Source organism: Amyelois transitella, chromosome 21 (genome assembly GCF_032362555.1).
Source record: "Amyelois transitella isolate CPQ chromosome 21, ilAmyTran1.1, whole genome shotgun sequence".
In the NCBI taxonomy this organism is placed as follows: Eukaryota; Metazoa; Arthropoda; class Insecta; order Lepidoptera; family Pyralidae; genus Amyelois; species Amyelois transitella.
Window position 1 is genome coordinate 7,278,168 of NC_083524.1, and position 13,786 is coordinate 7,291,953.

General features: G+C 36.1%; 2 protein-coding genes and 1 pseudogene across 2 annotated transcripts in view; 2 read left to right on the forward strand and 1 right to left on the reverse strand.

Annotated features, from left to right (window-relative positions):
- The first annotated feature begins 402 nt into the window (after nucleotides 1–402).
- On the forward strand, nucleotides 403–2,845 carry LOC132903132 (uncharacterized). The gene is made up of 3 exons (XM_060950509.1): nucleotides 403–643; nucleotides 1,073–1,164; nucleotides 2,125–2,845. Exons 1-3 carry the CDS (start codon nucleotides 403–405, stop codon nucleotides 2,767–2,769), a joined length of 978 nt encoding a protein of 325 aa, XP_060806492.1. The 3' UTR covers nucleotides 2,770–2,845.
- Nucleotides 2,846–11,528: 8,683 nt separating this feature from the next.
- Nucleotides 11,529–13,541, forward strand: LOC132903100 (uncharacterized; annotated as a pseudogene).
- Nucleotides 12,155–13,786, reverse strand: part of LOC106137222 (uncharacterized) — a 97,074-nt gene continuing 95,442 nt past the window's right edge. Inside the window, exons 2-3 of the mRNA XM_060950430.1 lie at nucleotides 12,490–12,689; nucleotides 12,155–12,289 (exon numbers count right to left, since the gene is read on the reverse strand). Coding sequence (XP_060806413.1) covers nucleotides 12,277–12,289; nucleotides 12,490–12,689 — 213 coding nt within the window. The 3' untranslated portion in view covers nucleotides 12,155–12,276. The remainder of the gene's footprint in view (nucleotides 12,290–12,489; nucleotides 12,690–13,786) is intronic.

Consider the following 13,786-nt stretch of genomic DNA (forward strand, 5'->3'; position numbering starts at 1 on the left):
AAGACTGAAAGGCCACATTCTGCCGTTTACCTTATTGATGGAATTTGGCTTAATGATGAAAAAAACAGATTCAAATATTGACAGGTTGCTGGCCTATCGCCTTAAGAGAAATCTTAAGGCGGGTCCAGACATGTATCATTTGCCCGATCCGATCACCGTATCCGTATCGTCGACGCGTATCATGATCGCATATGTGGACGGGTAATGATACGCGTATCATGATACGCGATCTCGATACGCCGTTATGATACGGCCCGTGGCCCGTCCCATGTCATGTCGGTTTTTGTCCGATCATCAAAGGTGATACAGATACGGACGTGGGTCAGTCTGGACGCGTCACTCGCGACGCTCGGTCGGTTGCACGTGCGCGTCATTTTCAGTCCTTGCCGTGAAGTAAAAACAATGAATTGGAACAATGAAAATGTTATTAAATTTATCGAGGCCTATAAAGAAAGTAAGCAAGTATTATGGGACCCCAGCCACAAAATATATTACAACAGGAATCTGAAGCAGGAGGCCTGGGATGAACTCTCCGTCGAAATGGAGTGTCCAGTTGGCGAATTGAAGAAAAAGATGGATTATTTGTTGGTTGCCCTTCGCCGTGAAAAATCAAAAATCGCTAAAACCAGCACAACAGGAAAAGGTAAGTAGATACTGCTATATAGTGCGTGCAAAATCTATGCTGGTTTGTGAAGTTCGCACAAGTCGCCCGCCCTCACCTCCCCGGTCGACGAACAGAGTGGCATTATTTTGCACGCACTCTACTCGTACTCGTTCATGAAAACTCAATTGATATTTTATAATTATTATTTTATTATTATTCCTCTTTATTTATCTTTAATCTTAGATTAAGTTTTTTACAATATGGATATAAAAGTAAAATACATTTTAAATGAAATTACAAAACATAAACACATTATAAAAAAAATGTTATTATTATTTTTAATTTAACTACACACTAATACCAGAAAAAGCCAGAAATTAAAAACTTTACTCTGAATGTGATGGGATTAGAATAGTTATACTTATTTCTATATCGTAGTAGTAATCATTGCATAATTTTAAATTATAGGAGCTGATGAAGTATACCAGTCTTCTTGGTTCGCTTTCAAATTTTTGCAATTTCTGATGGACAGAAACAAGCCTCGCCCGAGAATTAATACTGTGAGTATCTTCAGCACAACCACATTATTACGTTTAACTTTAATTATTTTGACTTTGATTTTTTTTTTAAACAATTTTTTTTTAGGAGACACCATGTGGTTGCCGCGGCGGCATATGCTACGGCCTTTAAGTCTAATTCATATGATCTTGCCATGATAATTTTCCGACTGTACAGCAATATTCAGCAATTTTATCCCTCATTACCTGGGCCGACAAAGAAGGTCTGCGTGGGGTATTCGTGATAGGCAATAATGAAGTTATATCGTTATTTTCGAGACGCCATCTTCCCATTGTTACTGACCCTTCTACTTCACTATCAATACTACCTGGTGGTGCAGAAATTTTAGCAGAATTAGTACTTTTTATTAAGAAGTTGTGAAGATGACATATTGTCATCACAATCAGTTGTGCCGTTTCAGGTTGGAGTAGAATTGGCTTTCGTAGTACTCTAAAAACACTAGCTGAAATGCCAAAAGCATACTCTTGATAATCGATAATTAAATGTTTTTTTTAATGATCCTTTAGGATGTACACCTGGATATGGCTTCATCATAAGGATACCTAACGGGAATGCACTGTGGTATAATGCTATTCGTTCCTTCTAATAGTTTCGGAGATGGTAAATTTAATGAGTTGTTTGAAATTTTTTCCTTGAGAATGGAATCATTAAATACACCTCCATCGGAAATTCTCCCTTGACACCCTACATCGACAAATATAAATTTATATGAAGCATCAACTAAAGCGAACATAACAATACTAAAAAATTGTTTATAATTATAAAACTCCGACCCGCTATTGAAAGGTGCCTGCAACATGATGTGTTTCCCGTCCATAGCACCAACCACGTGTGGAAGGTCCCAACAGTTTTGAAACTCGGAACTAATTTTCTCCCATTCTTGATGCGATGTAGGCATCTGTAACAAATATATTAATTATTTTATTTTATTTTGCTTGCAGGAAGACCAAGACCGCGCTTTGAAGGATAATACATCTGAAAATGAGGAAAATGACGACATAGGTGAAGATCATGATCAGTCACAAGATAAACAACCCCGTTCCACCGTGAGCACTGAATCGGACCAAACAACCGATAATGCAAAGAATTCATCAAAATCGCAATTCAAATCTCCACTTCCGAAAAAGAGAAAATACGACGCGAACCAGAACCCAATGTTGCAATCGGCATTTGATTTGCTGAAATCATCAGCTTCGGCTGCTAAAGCGGTAGCTACTGCTTCGACTGCACCCGCTTCTGGATTAGACCAGTATCAGCTATACGCTAATTATTTGGCAAGCAAATTTAGGAGTTATTCCAAGCAAACCTACATGACTGTGGAACATCAAATAAACAACATCCTATATAACGCTGATTGTGGACAATATGAATATCAGCGCGGGTACTCCACTCCGTCATCTACGTATCCCATGGCTGAGACTACAACTCCACAAATGTCTGTCAATTCTTCTTATTCAAACAGAGCACAAAGTTTAGCCCCGCACATGACTGAAAATCAAGCACATTGTCCAGTGACTCAAGTGGATGATTCGTCGATGGACTCCGAAGATTCTTTTCGTGATTTGATCCATGACATCAATTATTAGTAATAAACAATAATTGTTTATAAAATTATAAATAATTGATGGCATGGATCAATAATTATTTCTATAATAAAAAATATCCTACCTTGATGTTGTCTTTTAATGCCTCCACGATAGCTTGACAGGTCTCTGGCACTATAACACTTATCGATTGTTCCGAAACTCTGAATAAATATTGTAGACTTGTATAGGAATCTCCGCTGACTAAAAATCTCAAAGTGATACTTAATCTTTCTTCAACAGAAATTGCTTTCCTGTATGTAGTATCCGTTTTTTTAATTTTGTAGCCAATCAAATTTATCAAATATTCGAAGTCACTAAGTGCCATACGGATGAAGTTTTTGTATTTACCACTTATGTATTGAAATCTTAGGTCTCTCATCAAAGCTCTTCCTCCAAGTCTGTATCTGTTTCTAAATAATTCCGTTTGCCACCATCATCTCTGTTTTGGTTTTGAAGTTAGAATATTGTGAATGACAATAAAACAGGCACATGAAATTGCTAAATTCTCGTACACTTCAACCAACTGCGACGACATGTTTGATCGAGAGCAGAAACTGAACTGGGCAATTTGATACGCGATCATGACTATTGTGAAGATACGGATACGGAGCAAATCGGAAGCGTCCAAAACTTGATACGGGGCTTGATACAAACGCAGATACGGATACGGTGATCGGATCGGGCAAATGATACATGTCTGGACCCGCCTTTAGATTTTGAAAACATAGCAGAAATGGATGAGCGATTGTTTATGTATTGGATAGGTTATACAAAAGAGAAATTCAACACATTAGTTGAAGAAGTGCCTCGAATACAGAATATACGTAATGGAACTCTAGGGTTAGCCATGTTACTTTTAAAATTGAGGACTGGTGACTCTGATGAGAGAATTGGAACATTAATTAATATGCCCCGTCGCACTCTGGAGACCTTAATGGATAAAGTAAGAGAGGTACTTGTTCAAGACTTTGTGCATAATAATCTTGGCATTCAGCAAGTACGTAGGGAGGAACTATTACGTCGCAATTTAGCAATCCCAAATGGGTTATATGGAAACAATGGAAACAACACTATTGTTATATGTGATGGTACATATATATATATATATTCACAAAAGCGCCAACTACATGTTTCAAAAACAGAGTTACTCCCTACATAAGTACCGAAGTCTATTAAAACCATTTATGATTGTCGCTAGTGATGGCTATATTGTAGATTGTTTTGGCCTATATAACAGTTGTCCCACCAGCAACGATGAACGAGTAGCGAGTAAAGCTAGAATATAGAACGAGTTGGCGAGCCGCGGGGAGCGAGAGCGTAGTTCCGATAGTTCTGTAGCTCGGCTATAAACGAGTGTGCGAGTGAGGCAAGCGATTACTCGCATCACTCGCTCGCGGCGGCCAAGCGTACAGTCCTGCACTAACCTGCACATGCGATACACGTGTTTCTTACGAAAAAAGTTTCCCAGAAAATGGATGAGATTTTTATTGAATGTGTCCGAAATTATCCATGTCTTTGGGACACAAAACTGCCTTCATATAAACAATTAGATGTGAAAGACGCAGCTTGGAAAGAAATTTTAAAGAAAACAAACATAGAGAGTGGTAAGTTTTTTAGATAGAGAGCGGCGCAGAGGGATGAGTTACGTAAAGAAGTACTTGCATCAGGTGATCCCTTGAAAGTTTTTTTGATTCAATGTACCATAGTACAAAGCAGATGCCGATTTGCCGATTGCCGATGATTTTATCAAAGATCAATAAAAAGAAAGTTGTTTCAATTGGTAATGGATGCTGAAGAAAATATTGCCAATAGAAACTATTCATATTCCGGTTACTACTCAAACGATTATGCTTACAACTCACGCCCTTCTACAAATCAGACAAATTATTCTTCTGGACACGCTTCTGCTTACTCACCTGAACCCAGTGGCTCTGGTTTGCAGCAAATTGGAGAAAATACTACTCGTAGCCGAAACGAAGAGACCCAAGATTCAATGCCTGCCGTTGAAATCACTCCAAGGATTGGAGAAAATACTACTCGTAGCCGAAGCGAAGAGACCCAAGAATCAATGCCTGCCGTTGAAATCACTCCAAGTGATGGCTTAGATTTATTTAGATTAGATTAAGTTTTACATTAATGTAATGACGAGACGCTCTCTTGTACTAATGGCTTCTCTATAATTTGTATTATCTTTTTTAATGTCACATTCTATTAAACTATGCAAATGTTCGAACTCTTCTCTTGACATTCTAAAATATATGCGAAAGTCTTCATTTGTTAATTCGTAGAATAGTCTGAACTCACTGTATTCTTTTCTCAAATAATTAATATTATTCATCCATATTGTTCTTTTCTTTTTTTTCTTTCGTTTTTCGAGAATTGCTGCTGCCACTACACAAATCCTATGGTATAATACATCATCATCGTCGTCTGAACTTAACAATGATAATTCTAATGATTGTTCTATATTCATAATAAATAAAAACACGTGCACTTTCATATCCGAACTGTAGGGAAATGACCGCTGGTTGCTCTCTCGACGTGAGTTCTAATCGCCGAGCGAGTATCGCCAAGCGAATGTTATCTTTCATAGCTTGGTCGCTTAGCGACAAACTAGTGAAACGAGTCCTCGCCGGCAATGTGAACGGTCAGCGATCAACTATTTGTATATGCATCTCTTTTGTTTACACGGAATGTATATCTATTTGTACGCTTTTTGAGCGAGAAAATCGCCGATAGTTAGTCGTTCCCTCGCCGTCGGTGGGACAACTGCCTAAAGCAACCACATCAGACGCTGACATAATGAAAAGTTTATATCAGGATGGATCTTCTTTAAGATCATATTTTACTGAAGGCGATGTGTTCATACTAGACCGCGGTTTCAGGGACAGTATTAGTTTTTTAGAAGATTGCGGTTATAGACCATATATGCCAGATTCACTACTAGAAGGAGAGCACCAATTAACTACAGAACAAGCCAACCGTAGTCGTTGTATTACATTGTGCAGATGGGTGGTAGAGGCTGTTAATGGTCACTTTAAGAGAGATTTTAAATTATTAAGGCAGGAATATTTTCATCGGGCTCTACCACACATGATGCAGAATTGCCAAATAGCAGCAGCTTTATTCAATAGATTTGGTGTTTCATGACATGCTTTCATGACAATGAAATAATAGTGAAATATTAGAAATCATTAGAGAAAGAATAAATCTTCCAAATAATATAATCTGGCTAATATGGTTGAAGATACAAATATGAACAGAAAAACATCTCAATTCCAAAGCATTAACGCAGATCGTAATAATGTTTTGTACTTTCCCACCCTTGCTTATTCAGACCTTATTTTATTCGCCTTGGGAACGTATCAGATTCGACAGGCTCGCTCCTATTATGGAGAACATATACGTTTCCATGGCGGATAGGAATTGAGGTCAGTAGTGGTGAACATGTCTCTGAAGAATATGATTTAAGAGGAAATGGCGAGACCACATTAATACGAGGTAGAATAAAATCTCGCCACATATCAAGGAAACAATATTATGTATATATTTTAATTGAAAATAATGTTCCTGGCCGAGCAGCTATAGTAGAATAATCTTGGTTGGTAGACGCACTTTGGGATGTTTTGCCCATGTTATGACTGTGGTATGGTATTTAGGATGGGCCAGACATGAAAACAATATAACTGCACCAGCTGAATTCTTAGATAGTATAATTATAAGAGAAGATGATGAGGAAGAATAAAAAAATGGAAATGTCTTATTTAAAAAATACCCTAAGTAAAAACTGAGATAAGAATCTCAGTTCTTATTTGATTCCCTCAGTTTCTAGCAGTCATTTGTTTTGTGATTGCCGTGGGTTCGACTCCCGTTAAGATAATTGTTGGTTTGAGTCACTTGAATTACAAATAAGAAGGATTGATGACGGCTCAAGTAGGGCTGGTTATAGTAAGAAGTAATGTTGCGTAAAGGGGACGCAGAGCGTAGTCGTTCCTCGGCATTTTACGCACATACATATATTAGTACACGCTGTATGGAACAATTTGCCAGATTCGTCTAAATAGAATTATTGATTAAGTACTAACTAAAACATTCCTATAATCTATAGTCGAAGATATTTTCATTACAAAAAACTAGATTCGTAGGTACTGATAGAAGACAAGTATCCTCCGGTATTTGTTATTGACAGTTGACAATGATCAAAAAATCTAAAAGTTCAAATCGAAAAATCTTTTTTTTCCGGCTTTCTTAAGACGAATATCTTTAAGAGATTTATTCAGTAAGTGACGGACAATATTTTAAGGTATTTTTGATGCTAAGACGATGCCGGTTAGATTCAACTATTTTTATGTATGGGCGACTGCCATTGTTCTTTGAAATATTCGGTTCAAAAAGAAGAATTTTCGTTCGTCGTTCCGCAGAAGAAAAGAGGTGCTACATTTGTGGACTTACTTCGAAAAACTTCAATGATTTGAAAAAAGGAATAGAAGTCGACCCCGAAAGCCTTAAGTTCGGCCTTTCAATTCTCCATGCAAGAATAAGATTCTTCGAGTCATTGCTTCATCTCTCCTACAAGCTCACAATAAAAAAATGGCAAGTGAAGACTATTGAAGATAAAAAAACAGTAAAAGAGAGGAAAGACAATATCCAAAAAGCGTTCCGTGAGGAAATGGGTTTGTTAGTTGACATACCTAAAGCAGGATTCGGGAACACAAATGACGGTAACACATCTCGAAGATTCTTTTCTGATCCCGAAACTGCTTCCCGAATCACTGGTATAGACTCATTATTGATCCACAAGTTTAAAGTAATTCTGGAAACTATCTCAAGCGGCCACATGATAGACACAAAGAAATTCCCGCTACCCTATATGTGCAACTGTAAGGGTGGCATCCGATGTCACCTTCTGTACATAGGATCTTAGGTTTTTAGTGTAAATACTCCTATGTGCGTTGGCCAGTTCATACATTTTATAATCTGTTAGATTTGGCAGCTATAAACGCATGGGTATGGTATAAAATTATCAACAACAGCAAAATTAAACGTAGAGACTTTTTACTGCAACTGGGAGAAGAATTGGGATCACAGTACATGAATAATAGAAAAACAGCCATTCTTGTGGAAATTCCAGAAAGTATACCAGGGAAACAAGAAAAACGTACAAGGTGTCAGGTCAAGTCAAATTGCACAAGTAATAAGTCAATAAAGAATATTATTTATGTAATATTTGCCATTCTGATGATAAATAATTTGTTGATTTTTGGAATTTATTACATTATAATTTATAATTATGTTATTTGTGAGGGCTTTGATGTCCCATATGAAGAAGAAGGAAAAATGTTTTTAAGTTTTGTTTTAAAAGGATTATTATTTTGATTTTACTAAATAAATAAACATGGTTTCAAGTAACTTACACATTGTTTTATTTATAATTTCACTCATAATACTAATAAACGTAGTGAAAAATAGAATGGAACAAAATTGTCACAGCGGCGGTTCTAGGGGGGTCATCAGTTTCGGCACTTCTAGTGTTGAAGCAATGTGTACATTTTTTGTTAATTTTATCATTATTTTTGTTAAATTTTTGTTTCTTTTTTCTTATTTTGTTAATATTAATGAATCCCCATAGTGATTTAGTGAATATCTAAGCAATAAAAAATTACAAATTACCGAAAGATTCAAAATAGGTTTGGTTTAAAAGCAATGAGTGCTTAATTTATTTTTTGGTTTGTTATTATTATTTTTTTAAGTTTGAAAAACGAAGATCTCAATTGTGATTTAGTGGATAATCAATGAAAAACTTAAGTGCCATGTTAGATTGTTAAGACGAAGGTCTTACCTGGAGGTTTAAAATAGTTTTAGGAGCAATGACTGCTTATTTGTTATTAGCTAGTTAATTTTCAATTTTGTTTTTTTTTCCTGAACATTTCTTATAACGGGTGTCCCAACAAGAACGCAAGATTTAAATTTGGCGGCATTCGAAGTGTCATTGTTTGACATTTGAACACGTGTTATTGTTTATTAGTTTAAGGTACGAGGTTAGTAAAAATGGAGCGCTACACGATTGAACAACGCATTCTCATTGTGAAATTGTTTTACCAAAATGTTGAAAGTTTTGCGGCTACAGTTCGGAAATTGCGATCAATTTGGGGTCACAATAATGCTCTAAAAGAGTCAACTGTAGAGATTAATGGAAAAATTTGTTGAAACTGGGTCTGTTAATGATGTAAAGACAACAACGCGCCTTCGACCAGGTCGATCGACCGAAAATGTTGCAGCTGTACGTGATGATGTCGCTCAAAATCCATCCACCTCAATTCGACACCGAGCTCAGCAAATTGGTGTCTCCAAATCCACTATGCAGCGAATTTTAACGAAAGATTTGCATCTTCATGCATACAACGTTCAATTGACTCAGGAACTGAAGCCAGCTGACCATAGACCAGGGGTGTTACGAATATTAGCATCCGCATCTGCAAATGCGGAATATTCGCATTAATTCAGACATCTGCATCCGTATTCACATCTGCATCAATCAATGCGGAGTTTTTACGGATGCAGATTTACTCACATCAACGTCATCAACAAGTAACGACATGTAAAGAAAGTGGGCGGAGCTAGAGAGGCACGTGCTCGCGTTTGTTTTGGTAATTGCTTGCTTGCTAACTTCATTCGGTAACTGACGGTAACAAGAACCTACAGGTCTTGTTTGTTGTGTTTTTTCTTATTGTCAAAAAAATTATAGTTTTAGTGAGTGTTTACGGTGTACGTTATAGTTTTTTGCGTGTTTAATGAATATTTTGATATAAATATTAAGTAAAATGTCGCCACCAATAAAAAGCAGTATCTGGACTTATTTTACAATAAACAAAAATGATCCGGAGAAGTCGGATGAATTGCAATGGACTTTCAAAAAAATTTAAGTATGCCGAACATTACCACTAATGATGTGTATTATAAAAGACAACTAACTTTAAATCTTTTTAACATCCATGAACTATCTACATCCAAATCCTATTTCTTCTGCTACCCAGAAAGTATAGCAAAAAAAGGGTCTGACGAAGTGTGTTCATTTCTCCATCACTATATATTTAATATGCTCGATAAAAATACTCGAGAATTAGTGATATTCTGTGATTCCTGCGGTGGGCAAAATAAAAATTATACTGTGTTTCGTTTCATACACTATGTAGTACACAGTGCAAAACGTTTGGATGTGATCAAAATCATATTTCCCATTCGCGGACACTCATATTTGGAATGTGACAGAAATATGGGTTGCATAAACCAGAAATCATCCTGTGAAACGCCTGATGAGTGGGTAAAAGTGATTCGTGAAGCTAGACAGAAGCCATGCCCCTTTCATGTGATTGAAGTTTTTTTTTTTTTTTTTTTTTTTTATCTCGACCCATAAGAGAAATCAGAGTTGAAAAGGATCATCCAAGATTGATTTTTCACAGAGAACATTATAATGCCTCTTGGACGTCATCTATTCTCATGGCACCTAAAAAAAAGTCAAAATCCCATAATGACTCTCATAGTGTTAGTAACTCAGAGTTTGTACTGCCAGATCAATCCTATAAAGAGAGCCTTCCAGTTTCAAAGGCAAAATTTATGGATATCCAGGCTCTGTCAAAGTTTTGTGGACCAAAAGCTTAGCAATACTTCTCACAGATAAAATATAATGATACTTAAACGATAAATATTTCATGGACATTGCATATTATTTGCCTGTATTTTCTGACTTTGTTCTGTTTTGCTGTGCTAACTCAATAGACATAGAATGAAAATGTTTCTTTTTTTGCTACACACCAAAAACAAATATATTTTCTTTATAAATAAATATATTTTTCTTCTATTTGAAACTTTATTGTACCTTTTTACAAGGATTAAAAGATAAATTTAGCAATTTCTCAGTTCATTGTCTCTGTGACATTGCATGTTTTTCCCCTGTGCCCTAATATAATCTTAAAAGATGGAGATAGCACAGACTTTGATTGATGAAGTCCTTTTTTGGCAGCTGACAACTCCGGAGCGTAAATGTCATATTCATTGCTACGTATTTAAAAGTAATAACCCATTTTGGGCCCAAGCGTTACAGGAATGTCAAATATACCAAAAAAAACGGTCTATTTTTCCAGATTACATCATGTAAATATGGACAACATTAATAATGGCCAAATATAAAAAAATGCAAAATAATAATTTCATCTTACGAACTAGCTCTGTAAACGCACTTTTGATTATTTCCATAGATAAAAGCGTCGATTATAGCTGTCTTCACAAAAGCCAGTACATATTTTTTTTAAAGTGTTGTCATTTGGTAATAACTGTCAATGTCAGTCACTCTCTCAGTGAAGTAGTAGTAAATCGATTCATAATGAAGAAAATCGATTTTGGAGTATGTTTTGTATTTTATCCAAAACCTTCTGTTAAGGTGCTCCCACATTGCCGTTATAAAATGTTTAATAACGTTAGTAAACATTTGTTAGCAAACATTTAATCACAAATAAATTTTCATGTTAGAAAATGTTTAGTAATGTTAGTAAACATTTTATAACAAAACAAATTATAACAAAATAAAACATGTGTTATCTTTTGTTTGTAAACATTTTATAAGGGTGATGGCGGGATAGGCGGTGCGGTGCGGTGGGGGTTAGAGTACGCAGGTCGCTGCGCGTGGTGTCTCGCTTGTCAGTCCCTTTGTGTCAGCGTGCATCGCTGTGCGTTAGTGGTTGCGCGTGCGCCAAGCAATAAATATGTCCGGTAATTGGAATAACGATGATGTTTACAAACTGATTGAAATGTTTCAAGCAAGAGAAGTACTATGGAACACGATGTCAGAGAGCTACAAACCGACCGAAATAAAAAACACGATGCTTGGATGGAAATTGCCACTGAATTTAATATGGATAAAAAAGTAATTGAAAAAAAGATTCGATCACTCGTAGGTCAATTTAACCGAGAATGTAAATCTAATAAATCTGGTGCAGGAGCTAATGAGTCAAGTAAATGGTTTGCATTTAAAAAACTCATGTTCCTTAAAGGCAAAAATATTCCAAGTTTAACTGTCGATGGAGGCTTGCAGGTGAGTTTTATTTTAACGTCTTTTAATAATATTTAGATGCCCAGTCCAAAAACCCTTCATTTGAAAAATATTCTGCGAATTCTTTTCTTATTTCTTTCCCATCATCTGTCAGGGATTCACATGCTTCAAGTGGTGTTAATTGCTGCTGTTCTAATCTCCATTGTCCATCGATACGTGTACCAGTTACTATGTCATCTCCATCATAGTATTGAGATGGAGCGTAAATCATGCTCGATTCAGTTTTTCTTATAAAATTATGCAGTAGCACGCATGTCATAATTAAAGTAGTAGTTTTTTCTGGATCTAATAATATTGTAGTTCGTAAAACTCTAAATCTGGCTGACAAAATCCCAAATGCGTTCTCTACTGTTCTCCTCGCACGACTCAGTCTATAACTGAAGATTCTTTCCTTAGAATTGCTATCCTGTGGTCCTGGAAAAGGTTTTAATAAGTGTTTTTCTAAAGGGAACGCATCATCTGTTACGAACACATAAGGAACAGGTTTGTTTCTGCCTGGTAGTGAGCTGTCACTGGGTATTTTCAAACTATTGTCGTTAATTTTATTTCGAAATTTTGTGTTTGCGAAAACTCCGCCATCACTTATGCGTCCTTGGCAGCCAATATTCACGTACAGAAAGTTGTATTCTGCGTCCACTATCGCTAAAAGTACAACGCTGTAAAATCCTTTATAGTTGTAATATTCACTGCCGCTATCAATTGGCTTTTGTATGGCTACGTGCTTTCCATCGATACTTCCTAAGCAATTTGGGAAATTCCATTTTTCTTCAAATGAATTTGCCACGTGTAGCCACTCTTGAGATGTTGTTGGTATCTGGAACAAAAATAGAAGATTAAGAAATAGGCGCGAAAAATAAATTTATAACTCGTTATTCTAACAAATTTTATTGGATATTTTTATTAATTATGAAATATTAATAGATTAAAAAATATGATTTCAGTTAAGGGTTGTTAAGTAATAGAAAAAGAAAATCGCGGTTATAGATTTTTTTACAATTTTAGCTAATTTGACGCGCCTATAACTTGACATTATCGTTTAATTCTATTCTTTCAGGGTAACGAAGAAAACAGAATTGCTTCAGAAAACACTCTCAGTTTGAACGAAACAGGAAATACTGTCACTGTAAATGAAACTACGGGCACGCCTTTCGCCACCCCAAAACCATTTCGGAAAAAAAGACGGCCTGAAGTAGAACAAGATCCAACACAACAAGAAGCTGTAAATATTTTACATAGAATGTACGAATCTAGAAAAAGCAGGGATGAAAATGACGCATTTGGAGAGTATGTCTCGATGAAACTGAAACAATTAAAAAACAGTCATGCTAAGAATACTGCTCAACATCACATTAACAATATTTTGTACAATGCGACAATGGGACAATATGATTTTCCAACAACCTTTACAGACCCAACCGCTAGTAGTTCCTGGGGATACAACTCTGAACCAAATCTATCCACTTTTTCGGAAAATAATGCTGACTGTAGCTCGAGAGGATACTACACCGCACCGAGTCCCTCGGCTTCATTTGAAACCAGTTCTTCGGATAAGTCCAGGACACATACTCGTACCAGCGCAAGAACACAGAGTCCGTCTAATTTATCGGAATCAAGCCAAGATTCGACCCAATCATTAAACGATTTGTTGGAATCAATCAAAAATTAAAAAATGTTTGGTTTGTTAATTATTAAAAAAATTATTAGTAAGGTAAGGTAGGTACCTACCTTAAGTATGATTAGATTAGATCATATTAAAAGTAAATAAAAAAATAATTAAAAATGTTGTTTGACTTACTTGTATGTATTCCTTTAAAACCTCATTGAGAGCCTCGCACACTTCTGGTACGATAATAGATATCACTTGGTCTGACAACTTGAACACATTTCCAAGACTTTTATAACTGCTACCAG